This window comes from Pezoporus flaviventris, unplaced genomic scaffold (genome assembly GCF_033815535.1).
Source record: "Pezoporus flaviventris isolate CSIRO_AGI_PZ_B2104156 unplaced genomic scaffold, CSIRO_AGI_Pfla_v1 ptg000030l, whole genome shotgun sequence".
Classification (NCBI taxonomy): Eukaryota; Metazoa; Chordata; class Aves; order Psittaciformes; family Psittacidae; genus Pezoporus; species Pezoporus flaviventris.
The window spans coordinates 9,166,112-9,187,134 of NW_026892578.1; the positions used below are offsets into that span (position 1 = coordinate 9,166,112).

General features: G+C 35.7%; 1 protein-coding gene across 9 annotated transcripts in view; it reads left to right on the forward strand.

Moving 5' to 3' along the window:
- The window catches only part of STS (steroid sulfatase), a 98,548-nt gene that overhangs the window by 34,836 nt on the left and 42,689 nt on the right, over nucleotides 1-21,023 (forward strand). For all 9 annotated transcript variants that reach the window (XM_061459859.1, XM_061459858.1, XM_061459850.1 and 6 more), the window contains one exon: nucleotides 5,029-5,165. In XM_061459859.1, coding sequence (XP_061315843.1) covers nucleotides 5,029-5,165 — 137 coding nt within the window. The remainder of the gene's footprint in view (nucleotides 1-5,028; nucleotides 5,166-21,023) is intronic.

Below are 21,023 nucleotides of genomic sequence, written 5' to 3' on the forward strand. Positions count from 1 at the left end.
TTTTTCCTAGGTAAACTGAAAGAGAGTAAATACAACATTCAATGCTCAGAAATGGCACAGAAGTATATATACAATTAAAAGTGTCAGATCAAAGTGTGAAAAAACAGATACTAATTTACTTGCTCACCCTAATTGTAAGTGGGCACGTCAGCTCAGTGTATTTAATTCTCACTACTTTTTCCCAAGAGCAAGTGTGTGTACATCTTGTAAACCTATTAGAACACTCTCTAGACATTACAGTATATTTGAAAGTCAAATGGATACTAATTATTCAATATGGTTGTCACTCAGACATCTTCAGCATATCTTTTAGTGACGTGCTGCACAGACAATCCAAATTTGGACAATTCCAGAGGTCCATTTCTAACATATCAGAAATTAACAACACAAAAGTACCACTCTATGATTCAGAATACTTCTCTGACAAATAATATAGGTGATCACAAATAATAATATTAAAAAAAAAAATTCCAAATGAAATCTCACTTCTGGAAAGCAGTCTTTGCATGTAAATTTATATATGTTCAAAATCTATGTTGAAGATGAAGTTGAATGATTTTGACTCCTTTTTTTCAGTTGTAGATTGGATAGCTGTGATATTCAAAATTCTGTGATGACAGTCAATATTTTTTTTCATTTTCCTTTTATCCATTCTATTTCAGTCATTGAAGCACTGTTAGAGCATGCATTCTATTTTTTTTTTTCATCTACTCTACCAGATTATGTTTTAGAGTTTTTCCATGTATAACTAGGTCTTAAGATACAGCAGTTAGCATGTTGTACTGGAGTTAGAGTTCTGAAATCAAGTGTTTTTATGAATCCTACAAGAATATTCCTAATAGTTTACAGCTAATATAAATTGTAGAGAAGTATTTGTTTTTCTTTGTATACACATGATGCATATGTGCATGTATATTAGGAAAGGGTAGTAGTTTATAAGCCATAACAATTCTGCTGGATCTTCATCCCTTTTTCTCAGTTTTCTGCTTGTTCTTTTTGAGCAAAAAGCTAACAGGAAGAAGCTGTGAATTCGTATACTTTAGGGCCATCTGGAAATGAAAGATTTAAGTAATTTAAGAATTAAGGACCTAACTTGTTCTGTGATGAGTGACAGACTGCATTGGAAATGGAACACTTCTAAAAAGTAGCAGATCCATAAACCGGGCTCCAAGGCTTTGCAGGGGAAAGGGATTTAGTAATGAGTATAATTTTTAGTAAATGAGAAATTTCTTTCTTTTTTTTTTCCCCACATGTTTAAGAGAATATACTCTTTGAAAGGAAAAAAAAGCTTATATAGAAGGGAGATAAAAACATATATGAATTACGTTTCTTAAGCATTTAAAGGAAGAAATATTCATGAAATTAGAGATGTCAAAAGTAACTTGTCTGTTTGCATCATCCTACTTTTTTATGTCTTCTAGAAAGACTCAGGTTTTACAAGTTTCTACATTTTTTTCCCTTATTCCATTTTCAACACCTTTTTTGGTTTTGATAATTTACCTCTGAGTGATCTGGATTTCTCTTTTCAGATTAGGAACATTTTGAAAATATGAGATCTGTGTTTTAAGGTGTGTCATACGTGTGAATTAGCTGGAATTCATAAGACTTTGGGGATTATGGAAACAATTGTTAACCCAGTGTTAACACAGCACAGCATTTCCCCAACTCAGGGAAAGCCAAATATATCTGTTTTATAGTCAGCTGTTGTGAATTGTAGTAGCTTCACTGATATAGGGGGTGTAATGGTCTAAAAAGTTAAAATTATCTATTTTATGACAGAATGTTAGGATAATTAATTAGAATGTTGGGATACTGTTAGGATAGTAAAAAAAAATGTTCAGAAGGATCATATTTGTACATCATATTAAAGGCTAATTTAGAATTTATTGTGAAAAAGTAAATAGAATTGCCATTATGGCATATCCACATCTTGTTTCAAGTACCGAATCATACTTGAAATATCAATTTGATTTGCAAGTGCAGGAAAACAAATTCAGAGCCCCACCTGTTGCTCTGCTGCAGTAGTCTTTGATTATTAGATTAACAGCAGTGAACAGAAAAGCAAACAAAATTACCTAAGGAGTTTTCAGTGCAGCAAGCATCTAGAGCAAAATTGCAGGAAAAAAGACCCGTTTGTGAAGCACAACGTCATATTGGTTGTACCTTGCTCTCTCACCCCTTTTAAAGCTGTGCTTTACAGCTCAAACCTGAGCTGAATCCTTAAGTAATGTAAAAGTACACGCTAAGAAAGAAGGACCTAGTACTCTACAATGCAGGGGAGTCACCAGCAATGTGATGCTTTTAGGTGTTTTTGAGATCAGTTAAATGCACATGAAAGAATGTCTTATGTCACATATATGTAATCTCTCTGGGTACTGAGTAAATTGAAAAGACTGTGATTCATAATATAGTAAAAAAAAATTACTATATTTGAGTAAGTGAATCTCTGATCTCTTGAAACTGAAGTTCCCTGTGTTAGAACTGTGTAAAAGATAGTGGCAATACATTTTTGAAGGTGCTGTTTACTGAAGTGGTTCAGGAGTTAAGCTGTTATTGTCAAATTTCTCTCCTGCCTACTAGCTGATTGTTATTCCATTTTCAAGGTCACGGTAAAGGTAGACAGCTAGGATTCTTCTCAAAGAGTTTTGGCAGGAGATAAATAGCTGCCTGTGATCTTTTATAAGATATTAATAGGTAAGACACTTCTCCACCTGACAGCGAACTGTCAGTCAGATCCTGTCAATTTGAGTTGCAAAGAAGAGAATGATGAAGTGCCCTTCCATATCAATCCTTGATTAGATGGCTCTTCATGAAAGTTAGATCTTTGTGTCAGTTCCATTTTAAAAAAGAAAAGAAAACCAACAGCAACAAAACCCACAAAACCCCCACAAACCAAACCTGAATTATTATCTCTTGAGAATAACATTTACAATGGAGGCTTTAGATACTCGTAGCAATGCAGGTATACATTTACAGTAATATGATATCTCTGTGATCACAGAACAAGGCAGTTGCATGGAAAGTAAATTGTGACTATGCCATTTTAAGTATAAAGTAAATTTTTGTGGTGTTTTACTCCAAACTTTGTATATTACTCTCAATTCAGTGAACTGTGCTTAAGGAAAAAATCAAAGATAATCCCATGCAGTAAAAAGTTGTAAACTGAGAATCAGCTGCCTTGCAGAAATGTTCTTTAGTGAAAGGTCAGTGTTACATTAATGTACATATTAAATATTAAACTTACTTATATTTCTTTTTACTTGAAGGGCTGATATTTCCAGTCTTCTTAATTGATTCAGAAGTCTCATTTATTGTTACAATAATGTAACAGGTATGACCTCTCAAATAGTAACACAACTTCATAGAAAGTGTATATTTTATGAAAAATATTGCCATTTTGCTTTTTTTCTTTTTTGAATCTGTACTGTATAATAGTGAGACAATACAGGATATGTGCACAAATATTTGAAGGGAATTAATTTTGTTTCCATTTTCCACATGAAATTTTTTTATTCTGTCATTTACATATTTTTTTTTTTTTAAAAGGGAAAATTTATATGAAAAAAAAGTCCCAGTCAGAAACATCAAGTGAGTAGTATGGATCAAATTTTCTGATTTTGTGCTTATGTACTGCTGTGTACGTAAGTAAAAAAGAAAGCTTTTACCATGCAGCTTGTATAAAACCAGGGAAAGAGGAAAAATGGATCATAAATATACTAGATTATATCTGCTTATTTTCCTGAAGAATAAACTGTTGACATCAGCTTAATACCTTTTATTAAAAGACTTTGTTTTCAGGTTCTAAAGGTTAGAATTTTTTTTCTTTCCTTTTAAAGAAACAGTTTGTGTGTGCATGTCTGTATTGTTCCTTCCCTCTTTAAAGGGTGGATGAATCAACTCCATGTGGAAATATATAGTCTCCCTTCAATGTTGATGTGAATCACAGGTATTAGCCACCACAGACTGGCGAGAGAAAATATGGTAAATAAACCCAAAAGTACTCTGTAATTTACTATGTGCTTTAACGTGAGATACAGAAAAGTTTTCTGGGAAGTGCTTTTGTGATTCAACTGATATTTACAATATGCATAATGCACTACAAATGCTGTTAGAGCGTATAGCAGTAAATTTGGCTAGTGCCGCACAATTTTAAGCAAAGTTCTATAAATAATGCATAAGTAAAAGTTCCTACTTGAGCTGTGCTTTCGCAGCCTGCTGGAATTGATCATAAATATCATGTTGACAGATCACATGAAGAACAACATTTACAGAGTTTATTTACTGTACTGTTTTCTTTTGTATCAGTTCAGGATATAGACTGAAGACAATGGAGACTGTGAGAGGAAAACTCTTTGTATTTGTATTAGTATGTACTTTGAGATTACATATTCTTTGGTGCAACATACTTACAGTGTTACGTACTGTTATTCATTTGAAAATACACAGAAAGAGCATTAAATGACAAGAGATTTAGTCATATACCTTAGTCCAGGATAAAGGAGGAGGAAAAGTACTAGTATTCTTGGTTTAACATAGTTATGATGTTATGGTATGTTTGACCCTGGTCGTCATACAGTCTAGTTATCAACTTCCAACTAGTTATGACTTTGTGAGGAAGGTAATTGTGTTCCTTGTATATATGCATATATAGTTTGGAAGGTATGTTTTTGAACAGCAATTATGTTTGGGCTTTTAAGTATGTACTTGTGAAATGAAGAAAGGTGCTTGCAGCCAGAAACTGGCTTTAAACAACTCTTTCAATATATATAGCAAACAGCAATTAGTTCAGTTTTGTCATTTATTATTGCTTTCATTTCAGTGTTCAGCGTGTGTGCCTCTGTGTGTGTGTGTGTGTGTGTGTGTGTGTATGTGTGTGTTCAGGGTTACCTTGTAATCAGTCACAGTATTACTTTTCATCCTCTATTTTGTTTTTGTTGTTATTGTTTTGTTGGTGTGGTAGAAATTTTGTTATAAAATATACTAAGTGTTTGGGCTTTGTTTTGTTTCTTTTTTTTTTCTGTTTTTCAGGAACACTGATGCACGGTTTCTTCTTGTCTTGTCTTATCTTCATGTCCATACTGCTCTATATGCTTCAAAAAATTTCAAAGGAAAGAGCAAGCATGGTTTATACGGGGATGCAGTGGAAGAAATGGACTGGAGTGTAGGTATGTTACATGTCCTTCTAATAGCAGTGGAGGGAATTCGTGGAAGACTTATATTCACCAAATACAGGCTTCTATGGTTTGGATGACTACAGTATATCTGAGATGCTTGTCTTTTATACTTAGAGGAAAGAAACAGTTGTTTAAAAGGCACAATAATTTGACCTCTTGTAATATCTACTTTATGGCAAAATTTATTGTGTCCTACAAATGTCTGCTCTGTTCTTTGACTATGAATGTAGTAGCCTGTATAGTATAGTCTCAGCAGAGATACGGACGCCATAAATGCAGACATTTGAAGCAGAATAGTTAAATCATAGAATCATAGAATGGTTAGGTTTGCAAATCCAACTCCATGAGCTTCTGGGTGCTATTTGGCTTCTGCATGTTGTCTTCATAAAACAATATACTAATTTGAAAAGTGACCACATTATATTGATACTAAAACATTTTCAAATACAGTGACTACAACATGCAGTGTTGCTAAAAGTAATTTGCTAATTATTTTAATGATTTTTGTGAATTAGTGAAATCACTCAGGTGTGGTCCACTTCTGTTCATGAAGAACAGTCAACACCAGACAATTTGCCCTTCAGAGCCTTCCATTGTCTTTGAGACTGGAGAGCAGTTGTTCATTACATCTTTCAACAGGCTTTCTGTACAACAGTTCATATTTGAAAATAGATAGATTGGAGCATAGCAGCATTAGGAGCTAAAGATGACCTTGCATTCCTCCTTCCCATATACCTCAAGTCAATTCGTTCTCAGTACAACTCAGTGCAAATTGGCTTTCTCCAAGAACATATTGCTTCCTTATTAAATTGCTATAAACAGATACTTAGTTTTGGTGCATACATATTTTTAAACTATGCAAGCATGTGCACTTAAACATCATGTAAATTTCTTTGCACATTTTGCATCAAGAATTCTAGTTGCAGAAGCTAAGGGACAAAAGGCAGTATAGCACATTTACTGATTTGTAATGTATTTAGTGCACTGTTTGGAAAATGGGGAAAACCCTTGTGATACAGGAGGAAGGGTTTTCATGTGGCAGATAACAGAAAAAATCCCTCTTTTTCTGAATTAGGTTTTGTAAAGAGAGAGTGGCGTTCATTCCAGTTGTATCACAACTTGAATCATTATCACTTTCTTAGTGGCCACCATCATTTGGTCAATCAAATGCTCATATTAGGTAAAAGTATGCATGTGTTGTCATTTGTTTGCATCTGCATTGTAGTAAGCTACTGAGCATTAGCTGGTCTTACAGTCTGTGACTGATTTTACTATTTGTTTTTCTGTTCTATGGTATTTAGCTTATTCCAACCTAATTGGTCATTTGCTGCTGCCATTATGTTTTTCTCCCTCCTCCAGGAGAGTGGCTCCGGGGCTTAAACAGCAAGTTGGAAACTAGGGCAGCTGAAATGCCGCTGGTTTTGGCTATTTAATGATGCAGAGGTGGTAACAGATTTTAAAACACTCCTCTCTTCCAGAATGACCACAGGCTCTTAGGAGATGTGTCAAACAAACCAGTTTTTGTAAGACAGAAGCATATTATTAAAAAAGCTTGGGATAAATCAGAGATACAAATTTAATGGTGCTAACAGGAATTTTAAACAAACTCAGAGGAGATAAATGAGTTTCCTCTTGTACTGTCCTTTACAATTCATTACAGGAGCATCAGGGGCAATAGAGCTAGCTTAATCAGGAAACAGATCCTCAGCTGTATACAGGCATCAAGTCTTGTTTCAGTTGGGGGTCTGGTTATGTCAGTTGGTTTTGCTTAAGTCTTGTAAGATTCCTCTGTTGACACATGGCATACTTGCTCCAGGAGGTAGAAAATGTATTTAGTTCCATTCTTACTCTCTCCTCCAATATTAGAATGGTGAAAAAAGTTATGGCTGGCATTTCCAAAGGAGTCTGAAGGAATAATATAACTTCTTTTCTTTTTTAATTCTTTTTTTTTTTTTTTTCATTTGAAGGGAGTGCTTATTTTCATTAACCTCCACTGAAAATTCCAGTGCATCAGCTTTATCAGACAAAGTAGATTTATTCACGGTATTGCTGATGTCAGTAGCCAGTACTTTCTTGAAATGCCTCTGAAGATGTAACAGTAGAAAAGTTAAACAAAATTTTCTGGAAAAGCTAAAAAAGATAAAACTATAAGCTTTCCACAAAGGGAGGTTTTATTATCCACTAGACAGAAATTATTATTTATGCATAGATGAATGTAACTTGCAAAAGCAATAAGAACAAAGCAGCCCAGATGTAACAACGTGATGCAAAACCTTATAATAAAAGACAACGCAAGCATAAGAAATAAAAATAAGTGTATGGAAAACTGTGTTATAGCACAATATCATAAATGTTTGGGAGGAAAAGAAACAAAAGCTTTTACTCAGTTCTGAAAGAGGCTTAAAATATGTTATCCAATGGTTAAAAAATGTAGAATCCCTTGTGGATGACTAAACCAAAAAAAGGTAGAATAGAAGTTACAAGTAGAAGTTAATACTGTCAGGTACCAGTGATGAAAAAGTTGTATCAAGATTGGACCATGAAATGCAAATGAAACATTGTTCCTGATTTGAGAGGTCTTCTAGATTCAGAAAAAGTACTTTAGTTGCCATTTGCAAGAGAAGAAGCAACAGTCTTTCTATTAAGACAGAGAGGTCCACAATGAATGAGAATTCTAAATAAAAACCAATTCTATTTTCATTTGTTTATTTATTGGGAATCAGTTACCAATTATTCAATTATAAGACAATCCCCATTCTAGGAAGGGAAAAACCTATAAGATGCATGAATAAAATACGGCTTTGAATATTTCATATTTGTGACTTATTGAACCAATACTGAAGGGTATGATTACAGTCCATGTCAAAAATGAGGAATACAAAGTCTCTGGGTAAGCTTTGGGTCCATATATGTGTACTGCATTTGCATACTAATGTGTGTATAACAGAATTTAATGTTTAAAGCATTCACAGTTATAGTGTCACTGCATGTGACATGCCTTAGAGAGTTATTCTCTGGCTAATAACATTAATTTTCTTTCAATGCAGGCTAAGCACCTTATTAATTCTATTAATAATAATTCATATGAGAGCAGATAAAATAATCCTACAGTCCAAAAATGGGAAAAGAAATGATGAATGTATGAATGAATTCAATATTACAATTTTCTTCCTTCCTTTCCTTCTTTCCTTCCTTCATTCCTTCATTCCTAATTGAGTATAGGAAGAGAAATGAATATGTTCAGAAATAGTTTTTGATGTGGATAGCATTACACTAATATAAAAAATATCACAGCAAAGAGTTTTGGAGCCCCCTGTAGACTTACACACAAGCTGTGTGAAGACACACTCAACATCACTTTTGCAAATGGTTGTTTATTGTTCTGCTAACAATAGAAAAACTACATATCGCTTCTTAGTCCTTCATAGAACAATCACAACTGAATGGCTTAAGTGTAAAAAAGTCTCACAAATGGTAGTCTGGCATATCCTTGTCTGGATATCTTTATTATCTAGATGCCTTACAACCTTCAAAATCTTAACTGTCTCTCTGCAATGATCTTCTGACCTGTCTTAAGATCAAGTTATGCCAAGAAAATATTACCGTCATCTGATGTTAATAAATTAGAAGAAAATGAGCAAAAATAAATCCCAATGCATCTTGATTGTAACTGGTGTTTGAAATATTTTGAAAAGTTTGGTAGGGTTTTATACAAAGAGAGTAGTTCCGTATCTCCACAATAGAAGATGTATATGGAGCTCGTGAACAGTGTCCAGCAAAGGGTCACAAAGATGATTAAGGGACTGAAGCATCTCTTCTATGAGGAAAAGCTGAGACAGCTGGGACTAGAGATCTGTTCATCCCAGAGAAGAGAAACCTGGGGTAGGATCTTATTAATGTGTATGAATGCTTGAAGGGAGGATGCAAAAAATATGGGGCCAGGCTCTTCTCGTTGGTGCCAAACTGAAACACAGGAGGTTCCCTGAACATCAGGAAAACCTTTTTTACTCTGAGAGTGACCAGTCACTAGCACAGGTTGCCCAGAGAGGTGGTGGTGTCTCCCTTCTTGGAGATATTCAGAAGCCATCTGGGCATGGTCCTGAGCTCCAAGTGGCCCTGCTTGAGCAGGTTGTGTTGGAAAAAGTCTTATCCAGAGGTCCCTTCCAACCTCAACCATTCCGTGATCCTGTGAGATGCTAGAGAAAAGAAAAAAGCTATTCACTGAATTCATGCTTTGAAAGAAAATCAGACATAGCTATTAGAAGTCAGTCCAGAGTAACCAAGGAAATCTTCACTGAAGCAAACAGAATCAAGATACTCTTACGATACTCTTGTCCTCTACTCCACTCTGGTGAGACCCCACAAGCAGTACTGCATCCTGCTCTGCGGTCCCCAGCAGAAGAAAGACATTCACTTGTTTGAGCAGGTCCAGAGGTGGGCCACGAAAACTGTCAGAGGGATGAAACAATTCTGCTCCAGGGACACCTTATTTCTGCCTTTAAGTATAGGGAGGGGTCTTATAAGAAAGATCTACAGAGTTGTTACCAAGGTCTGTGTTGACAGGACAAGGGGCAACAGTTTTAAACAGCAAGAGAATAGTTTTGGATTAGGAAGAATTCATCTACAATGAGAGTGGTGAGATCCTGGAACAGATTGCCCAGAGAAGTTGTGGATGCCCCATCCCTGGAAGTGTCCAAAGTCAGATTGGATGGGGCTTTGAGCAGCCTGGCCTACTGACAGAGGTACTTTCCCATGGCAGGGCAGTTGGACTAGATGATCTTTAAAGGTCCCTTCCAACCCAAACCATGCTGTGATTCTGTGTTACTACAGTGGTGACATTTTGAGGATACCAGTGATACCTTAAAAAGGTTTTACTTACAAGGAAATGCAGTACCTTACTTCTTTAAACTGAAAATATTTACATAATTAAGATCTTTGGTGTCTCAATAAATTTAACCTTACCTGAGGAACATTTATGACTTTTAAAAGCATTTGTGATGGTCTACTATAGAACTGTCTGGGTTGATGTGTGTCCTATAATGAAATACAGCAAGGCAGAGCTAAAGCATACTTCACTGAAAAAGGCCAGCTAGGATAAAATCTTGTAGGACTAACTGAAAATCAGACCACTTTTCACACTGTTTTTCTTTGATTCAGCTTTTATTATGCTTAGGAATTGTCTATAAACTTATTTTCACACAGTGCTTTCAAGGAGGAGGGGAAGAGCAAAAACTCTGCCAAGTCAACTCCAGACCTTTGTGGAAGCATCTAATTCACTTGTTCTGTGATTAGATTACCCAGGGTTGTAAAAGAGATTGTATCAATATAAATGTGCAGAATTATGCCGTGTCTCTTAATTTGTACAGTGGCTGATTGTAAGATGATAAAAGCCAAATGCTTATATGACTATTACCTGATGAGTGCACATCTGCATAGAGTATGTGTGATGTTTATGGATTGATCATGTCCTCTGCTTTTAATTTTGATTCAACTATGGAGTGATGTGAATCAACGGTCTAAGTAGAAACCATTCCAATTAAATTTAAACCATTTTTATCGACCCCTGTAGCTTTTTTTCTGTTTAAGTAATAGATGTACCACTGCTTTCTTAATAGATGGAAAGAACGGGTTTAGAACTAAGCGAAAGCTACTTTTGGAAAATCGTAATGGAGACATAAAACTGCACTATGTCCACAAGACTCAGTAAAGTTCTTGCTCTGATGAAGGCATCATAGTCTAAGGTATTCACAAAACAAAAAGAAGGGTCTAAATCTTACAGCCAAGGTATTGTTGAGGTTCTGAAGCACATTAGAGTCCCCCAATTTTTCAGGTTTTGTAAGCTTGCATAATAGCTTGTGATCTGTCTTCAATTTCTTAGTAAAAGTATTTTCTTTATCATCTTAAAATAATTATTTTAACCTTCTAAGTCTATAAGCTCTTAAACTTGACTTATTAGTCTTAAGTACAAAACAATTAAAATATACTTTTAATATTTATTTCAAGTTGTCCTGCCCATGAAATTGTATTCTTAGATGTTGGTGGTTTTGTTTGTTTGTTTGTTTTTTGTTTCATGTTCTTTCCTATACTGAGCAGTAACTATTCTCCTTCTGTGAAACAGCACAGTATTGGTGAGTTTCATCTGAAATCTGCATTTCTTCTTTTACAAATAATTGCAAGTGGCTGTTACTGTGAATTCTCATGTCTTTATTTCACTTTACTGTGTTTTTTCTTTTTTTTTTTTTTTTTTGCTTTTAACCTCTATTTAGAATCCTACACTATTTGAACCAACCTAATATGTACCACAAATCTTCTGAGAATTTTGAATTATGCTAAAAATAATCATCAACAATATGAAAGAAATAAAAGAATAAATTCCTATTGCTTTGAGAAAAAATGAATAAGCTATCCTTTTTTTTTCTTGTTTTTACTTTTTTCAGAAAAAATCTTGTATGCAGAGATAAGCCTAATTTCTCGTGGTTTTTCACCTGATGTAGTCATTTGTAACAGTGCAAAGTTGATACAAAATGTAAACACAGCAGAATAATGCCACGTTATCAGAAATTGCAGATAAGCAGGCTCAGATTGTTTTACCCAGCTGTTCTGAATGTGACATAAACTTAGCTGAGCCAGGTGTTGTCATGGAAAATATTCAGTCAGCATCTCTGAGGAAGAAGGTATTCATCCAATACAGGTACTCTCTGACTTGAACGGAATTTTCCCACACTTTTCTGCTTTTACTCTAAGAGGCTGTTTCTTCAGCTAAGGCAGTAGTTAAGCTCTTGAAGCACATTCAGTTTTTAGGTCAGATTTGAGAAAATCATCAGTAAGGGTGCATATTGAGGATATTTGTGATTCTGCCTTTTATGATGTGGATGCTTTCAAGCTACCATTTCCACTAAGACCCAAACTCATTTCATATGTCACTAAGCAGCAATGACTTTCAGTCACTACTGAACAGGGCTGAATTTAAGAGGTAACTAAGTGATGAAAGACTCCCATTTCCACGATGATAAGCCTCCTGAGCTACCTAATCCTGCTTAAGTACAGTTCCCTTTTTCTTTATTACATCTTTGTATACAGCAAAGCTCCTTCTTAGAACATTAGGTATAATATTGCGAAGCACATCTTAAGCATCCATTCTCATAGCATTTTTTTTAATCAATCAAGTTTAAATAATGACTTAGTAACGTGCACTCCACGATGGAAAACTTCAGTGTAATGCAGTTTGTGATAGTAGTACTGCGTTGTTCAAAATTTTCTGCCAGCTGCTAAGCAGATTACATTTGCATCTGATATTGCAGGAGTTAAATTGTCAGAGCAAGATGTGTTAGTGCATTGTGCATTTTACTGTACAAAAATGTAATCATATACTTCCAAAGTTTTAAAGGCTATTAGTTATGGACTTCAAAAAATTGTGTCTAATACAAAAATTGTGAAATGACATCTGACATTGTGATAAAAATGTTCCAATCTTTGAAAAAATTACCTTTTTTTTTTTTTTTTTTTTTTTTGGTACAAGCTAATCTCCATTACCAGGATAAAGCACAAAGCTTGTCTTAGATCTGGTAAAGATAGAAGAATCATAGAATAGTTAGGATTGGAAAGGACCTTAAGATCATCCAGTTCCAGCTCCCCTGCCATGGGCAGGGATACCTTGCCCTAGACCATGTCACCCAAGGCTCTGTTCATCCTGGCCTTAACCACTGCCAAGGATGGAGCATTTACCACTTCTTTAGGCAACCCGCTCCAGTGCCTCACCACCCTCACAGTAAAGAACTTCTTCTTTATATCCAATCTAAACTTCCCCTGGTTTAAGTTTGAACCTGTTACCCCTTGTCCTGTCACTACAGTCCCTGATGAAGAGTCCCTCTCCAGCATCCCAGTGACTCTCCAAGCAAGAGGATAGGAAGTTTTGTAAGGAAATGTACTGCCAACATTTTCCCTAAAGTTTAATTTCACAAATAAATGGTGTGTTTGAAATGGGATTAAGAACACAATAAAGATTTAAACCGAAATTGACCTGCAAGTGATTTCTACATATACTTGGGCCGAGGTTGTAATGAGGAAACTGACTGGGCTAACTGTATCCAAATTATAGCTAATCTCCAAAATACAGACTAGGAAAGCAGTTTAAAGGAAGCTACTAATGACTGTGCTGGTGAAGTGCCTCTGCATAGCAAATTTTTTCACACAGATACTGTCTTTCTGTTAAGAGGAGTTACATTTGCCCTGTCCGAAAGTCACCAGGAATTTAGTAAGCCAGTCACCTAGAACAAGGGATCAGAATGACAGACTGCTCTCTTTGGCCAAAGTGTCCCTGTTGTGAACCTGAAACCTTCAGCACTGTCTTATGAACATGATTTTGCCATCCTTTTTCTTCAACACTTGGACACTGAAAGCAGTATCTGTCTAGGTATTTATAGAGCTTGTAATAATGGTTTTAATAAAGGATGCAACTGAGCTAATTAATAGGTGAGGGATGTTACTGGTAGAAGTTACATCCCTATGGAAGAAGATGAAACATGAACAGAGGAGCAGATGAACTAAAGACAAAAATAAACCTTCCCTCCCACACCCCTTCCTTGTACCTTCAGATTGTTTTGTAGTGGATTACCCAGTACCTTAGTATAACTGATGCAGTCTGTGAATTCTTACAAACACACAGAAGGCACAGTGAGAATTGTAAGGCTATGAAGTCAGGTACTCTTAAGACAGGAAAAATCAGTCTTCCTATGTTTGTGTTTTATGGTACAGCTTTTAAGTATATGTGTACATGGCATTTCTTTTCCACTCATCTTTTCTGTGGCATTTCTTCACTAGACTGTATAACATATTCACAAATAAGCGCTTTCACAAAGTTTCTGTAAGGCAGGCGAATCCCATTAATTGGTTTCCCAGATGAGAAACTAAGACACGGAGGTGGTGTTCAGATTTACCTACTGAGGTAACGCTTTGCTGCCAGTAACCCACTAATCCATCTCTGGACCTATACTAAAGTGTTAGGACTTTAATTCAGCTGGAATGGAGGTGGAGAAGAGGGGAAAGCAAGCCATTTATCTTTCCAGGTCTGGATCCATGTTGGAGTTTAGAAATGGTTAGAATGTGCACCTGGGCTCAGGATCTCCAGTTGTCTTCTGGTCTTCACCAACACGTGAAGCATAGTGATATGAACAGTTTCTGTGATGATTCAGGAAAGTCTTCCAGCCTTTTGCCATTTATTCATAGTTGCCTGCATCAATTTTAACCGTAGAAAAAAAAACTAAAATTGACCATGCGCATTTCAGTTTCAATGATGATACTGAGAATCCTAGGGGTTCTTTTTAAATCATCCCTGCTGTTTCTTGGAGAGAGATATGAAACTTTTTCATGCTTCTTCTGAAAAGTATGTTAATTTTTTTGAGACCATACTATTTAAAAGAGGGGAACTAATTCTCAGTGAAAACAGTAATAATACAATAAAGTTTATGGCAATATCGATTATGTTGTAAACTGTTGTTCATTGCCAGGCTGGTTCCTATTAGTGAATCGCCATGCAGAAATTTTACTCTGCTGAATCACAAGGCTCAAATTCCATGTGGTAATAAGCTCTTATTGATGAGGTTGGTAGAATTGCCTTTTTATTGACTGTGGCTGGGTTTTTTTCAGTGGTGTGTCTGACTGCTGAAACAACTTCACTATATAATAGGCAGGCTTGTAATATTACCAAAGATCAGTATTATTCTAGAAATCAGTTCTGTATTTTGCATTACAGAAAACATTTTATCATTTTCTATGTAATAATGAAGTATAATAATGAGATAAATAATGAAGTTTTTAAGGTTAAGGTTGGAATAAAGATGCTGTGGTTAGTGAAAGGCAGACTGGTAAAGTGATAACTTTGCACTTCTCCAGCTTTATTCCTCAATACTTGGTTGTAAAATATTGCAATTTTGTTTCAGTTTAGGGTGCTGTTTCAGAAAAACTGATACTGAATGTTCATTACGCTTTCCTACCTGTTATTTTTATTAATGTTGCTGTCTTTTTGTCCTTTTTCCCCGTACATTATTTAGTGTACTCAGGGTATTTGTTACTATTTTGAATGTTTTCTTTTTTGTTTTCTCTTGGCTTACCTCTTTTTAAAATCATTCCCTCTCCCACCCCTGGAAGTTTCATTGTCACATTTCCTCAGAAAGAGCACATTGTACTAACCCTGAGAACACCCAGCAGATTTTAGGTTACAGTACTAAGGTCAATATCCAAAGGAGCACATGACCCCTCAGGGCTGAGTTGTTTGACTGAGATGATGAAAGAGAGACTCTAGGATAATAAAAGCCCTATCTTAGACCAGCATGAAGTTAAATTCCACTGCTTCAGTCTATCTTGCAGCTTGCTGCTACCACAAGAAGGGAGGCAGAGTACCTTTCCCTCCATTCCCTCCTTTTTCCTAGCCAGCTTCCAGGTAAAGCACAAAGGAGGAGAAATGGAGAAGCATCTTCCTTTTTCAGCAAGTATCCTTTAGCAAACTACTAGATGGACTCATGTCACACTTAGTTTGCCTAAAATTATGTATGATTAACTTCGCCCTTTGTGTGCTTCAGTTTACATGCTTTTAAAGTACTATTGCAATTTCTGTTATGAGGATAAATATTTTAGGCTTTTCAGGCTTTTGTATGTCAGTGGATGAGATATTCATGGCTTAGAGATAGATTCTATGTGCACTTCTGAATCAGACTGGAATTTAAAAACAAAGCAGGCAAACAAGAAATAATACAATGTGAATGTGCTTTAAACTTAAAGAATGGTCAGCTCCTGAAAAGTAATATGAATTCTGTATTACTGCAAACCCAAAGATAACTTAATGCCAGATGCTTGAAATGAATGACTAGTTCAAGATGTCTCAGTATTTCTACCAAAGTCATGGAAGATAATGTTTTTTGGCAGTATGAAAAGTATAGCCATGTGTATAGAATATGCCTAAGTGAAAGGCTTCAAAGTCCTTCTAGTCTAGAGTACAGCTGATTATTGTACTGCAAAACAGCAAAGCACACATTAAACAAGTAATACATGAATTTTTTTCTTTATTTATGATTGGAACAGATATAATTTATCTATTCAGTTCAGTGTATGAAAAACTGGACATGACCTGGCAATGTGCACTTGCAGCCCAGAAAAAAACACTGTACCCTGGGCTGCATCAAGAGGAGTATGTCCTATAGGTTGAGGGAGATGATCCTGCCCCTCTACTCTGCTCTGGTGAGACCCCACCTGCGGTACTGCATCCAGCTCTGGGGGGCCCAACATAAGAGGGATGTGGACTGTTGGAATGAGTTCCAGAGTAGGACCATGAAGATGATCAGAGGGCTGGAGCACCTCCTGTATAAAGGCAGGCTAACAGAGATGGAGTTGTTTACCTTGGGGAAGAGAAGGCTTCAGGGACACTTTATTTCTGTCTTACAATATATGAAGGGGTCTTATAAGGAAGACAGAGTGATACTTGTTACTAGGGCCTGTATTGACAGGACAAGGCGCAACACTTTTAAACAGCAGCAGGATAGGTTTAGATAGGACATAATGAAAAAAAAAAAAATTACAGTGTGACGCTAGGAAGAAATTATTTTCTGTGAGTGTGGTGAGACTCTGGACCAGGTAATAGTGACAGATGTACCTTCCCATGTCAGGGGTTTGGACTAGATGATCTTTGAAGATCCCTTCCAACCCAGCTTCAGGAAAGAGTGATGTAAGTTCCTTTGTACCTTTAGGAATACACAGGAAAATGGTAGAAAATAATTGTTTTAAATAGGACACACTATGTAATAATATACACAATGAGGAAATGTATGCAAATGCTCTATCTTACTGTTGTCCTACTTATTTGATCTCAATAATGATACAGTCAGTGGCTGAGTATAGCTAGCCATGCTTTTCTAGTGCCTTTGAGAGCAAAAATCTATTTGCTGTTCTATACTTACTTTTCTCTGTATACTTCTTTATCTCTGTATGTGATACTTAAGTACCATGGTTATAAGTTCAGAAAGAACTAACCATGTCCCTGCCTATCTATCTATGTATTCCTATAAGTAAGAAACTTGCCGTCTGCAGCATTCTAGTAGTTATTTTCCATCTGTGCTTAGGAAAGTTTACCTTAGCAATAACTCCTCTCTTCACCAAATGCTATATATTTACAGTTAGATTAATTTGTTTGTGTATCTATGTCAGTATTTCGGCTGATCTGTGGTGTTGCTATGTGAATGATCCTTTCTCATCTCATATTTATCCTTCAGATTTATCTTAAAACCCACATCTTACTGTGATGCTTGTATGCAAAGCAGAGCCTTTCCAGAAATCTGTCTTGCCTTCACACGGGAAAGTTGCATAGGTCCATTTTTGTAACTCCATTTTACAAACCAAATGAGACATAGAATTCGTATTGTTAAACCTCTATAAAAATAGATTAATAACAATATTAGTAATTTCACATCACATATTTCTTTATTCATGAGTAAGAATTAGGTAGAGAAAAGACAGAAAAAAAAAGAAATGGCTGATGATTTCAGGGCCCTCCATGATTTCACGCCCCTACTATGTCTTGGGGCATCAAATACATCTTGGCTTAAGGCAGAGACAAGTATTTTCAAACTAATTTAAAGTGAGTGACATGTTTCTTTTTGCAGGCCTTTGACCAGAAAAAGGCAGATTTTTTTTTTATTATTTTTTATTTTGTTTTGTTTTGTTTTTATTGTTCTGCTACTGAATACTACTCTGAAACTTCAACAAAAGCTCTTCCTGAATAGGCTGTACTTTTACAAGGGCCCTTAGATCAATTAAGGAATCAAAGTCCCATTTCATAAGGTAGTGAACAATCTTTTCAGCTAGTCATCTATGATCAGTGAGAACGACCTGAAAAAATATTTGCCTTCCCTTCTGAAAGGATCCTCTGGAATTTAAATAAACATAGATACTGTCATATTGAACTCACACATACACATAATGGGAACAGAAAAAAAAAAAAAATGAAAGAAGGAGAATTGAAAAAAAAACCCAAAACCCAAACAAACAGCAAAGCCTGAATCATAAAGGAAGATCTGAGACCTTCAATCTGTTTGGATTTTTTTTACTTAATTTAGAATGTCATCTAGACAAGGCAGATTGGAGTTTGTATTCATTAGCGGAAAACTCCCTTGAGAACAATTATCAGTCAAGCTTGCTTTCTTATTGGTATTAACAGTATCTGTACAGAGATTCATTCACAGGTAGCATGGTTTGAAAATGGTGACTGCATAATAACCTTCAAGTGTCTTAAGCACAAAAGCCACTGAGTTGCCTCAATGCAATTAGAGAAGTAGATGAATTAGTAAGTGTGAATGGTAGTGGTCCTGTCCAGGCTAAGAAAGAGGCATCTTGTGTTTTGGGGTGACTTAATGCACAGCTACTTTTATGTAAGATTAGCTTTATACAATTCAAACCAGAAAACCAGGAAATTAAAGTAATTAAGATTTCCTGAGGACTATTAATTTGATCTTGATGAAAGGCCTCTTAACTTTATGGTATATGATTATACCAAATTTTTAAAATTTACTCCCAAAGGTTACAAGGCTTGGCTGCTGACAGACAAGAAATTCTTAGGCTCTAATGTCAATCAATTTTATCACAGTTCCAATTTTATTTAACAAAAATTATAAAAATGAAACAAACACACTGACAAATACTTTATAATTTTCAGAAAAGTGCAGAGGATTAAAAAGTGGGGTTAAATTACTTGCCCTTTTTTAAATTCTTCATAATTCTTCATACTTTAATCTGGCAAAAACTTGGCGTTATGCATCTGGATCTAAGAGCATATGCATATTCAGTTTAAAACTGAGTCTGACATTGACAGATGTTTAAACCTTTGAAGATATGGAGAAGGGTTTATCACTCCATAATTATTGAATCAATCACCATCAGCTTATATTGGAATGGTCAAATAACTGAAACCTTAACTTCACCTGACAGTCTAATTCAGAAATGAACAGCATCCTTCAGTTGTCTTTACAGTTTGTCTAGGTCCTACCTAGAGAAATACCTTCCAAAATTTGAAAGAAAATATGGGATACCTCAAAGTGGGGAACTAGACAGTGTGATTTGCATTATGCATCTTAGTTGTATGTGTGAAATGGCATCTTATTCTCAGATGTGTGCAGAATGAAGATGCAAATTTCCTCAAAAGGTTATCACAGCTGTCATGCAAAATGCAAATGCAATGGACCCTTCTAAAATGCATGACCATCTCTCATATTTTAGAATTTTAAGCAGACTAAAAATTAAGGTTTGCATTAGAAATACATAGCCTTATGTTCAACAGATGTAAGGTCTAAAAGTGAATTTCAAGCAATACATTTATTAGCTAATTTAAATACTAATAAGGAGACAGCCACCGAATAGTTATACTTTTGACCTTTAATGATCTATCATTAGTGTTATAGTATTGATGTAAATATGAGAAACTTTTCCATCCTGCATTGTCTATATTGCAGCTATACTTACAAGTCTTCACAACTTTCCTAATCACATCTTAACTCTGTGCTTCATTATCCACCTGTATTTATAAATATCTAAAGTATCATTTCAACTTTAACATTTACAAGCTAAATTGAACCCTATATGAATAAGAAAAATGAGATATGTGGTACTTATCTCTAGGAAAAACTTATGCATAATTACAAGTCAAAATTCGGTTGATTTATTCATAACTGCTAAGCAGTGCATACCTAATCTGCTGTGCACTATGCTGAAAATTTATCCTGAGGTCTGAAAGACACATTATACTTATAAGACCGTAGAAACAGTCACAAGTCAATTACAAGTTTACAATTAGATGGCAATCCAAAGCCAAACAGAAAGTAAATTCACAAGGATAGCTTAGCTAACCTCACACAAAAGTTGCTCTGCTTTTTTTAAAAAGACTGCCCTTCTCCAAGCACTGATTTTACTTGCCTCACCCTGAGTCTAGGGGAATCCAATAGAAAAATGTTTGATGTTCTCCAGACCTATCTGGACCTAACAATTGCATAATTTGCATGGCAATGGTAGGTAGGTAAATCTAGGGCAATTGTTTCACCTTATTTTATTGTGAAAAGAATTCAGATTTCTTGGGGCCAAATTCATTCATCTTAAGATAGGTGAGCTGTGTATGAAAATGCTTCTTCTACTTTACTGATCTTAAAAAATCTTTATAGTAACTATATCAGATGGAGATGGGTACACAGTTTGTAGATCCCACCCCCATGTATCTACAATGTGCATAAGTGGCACTTGATTGTGCTAACACCAGAGTTTCAGTGTAGGATTCATCAGTCCTGCCGTGTTTTGAACTTCCAACAGGGGCAGGTCTGAACTATTCAAAGCTGGAGAGAGACTGTCAGCACATTAGCAGAGATGGGAAATCCACTTCAGACCAGCTCTACTGTGGTCTTGTAGACCAAATGCCCATCAGCAGTGTGAGTGCCTTAGGTGCATGCCTGGAGTCCATCCTCAAGTTTTGTTTCATTTGAAAGGAATCCAGGTCGCAAAATCCAAGAGGGCTTTGCTATGCAAACAAAAATATATTAACTGCCCCTGACTGGATTTACTGGAAATATGCACTCCTGATCTGAATTAAAACACTAGTATAGATGTGCTTTTTTTCAGAAGCAGGTATTACTTGTTTGGCATAATGTCCTGTTGACACCAAAGACCCCACATAGCAAGAACTGAGCACATTTGAAACTCCAATTTTGTACTTTGGAGAAGACTTCTTTGTATGGGCTGATTCCATAGAATAACTTTAAAAATAATAATAGCACAATAAGACTGATTCAAGACTTTCCACTGAATCTATACTCCACTTTCTTC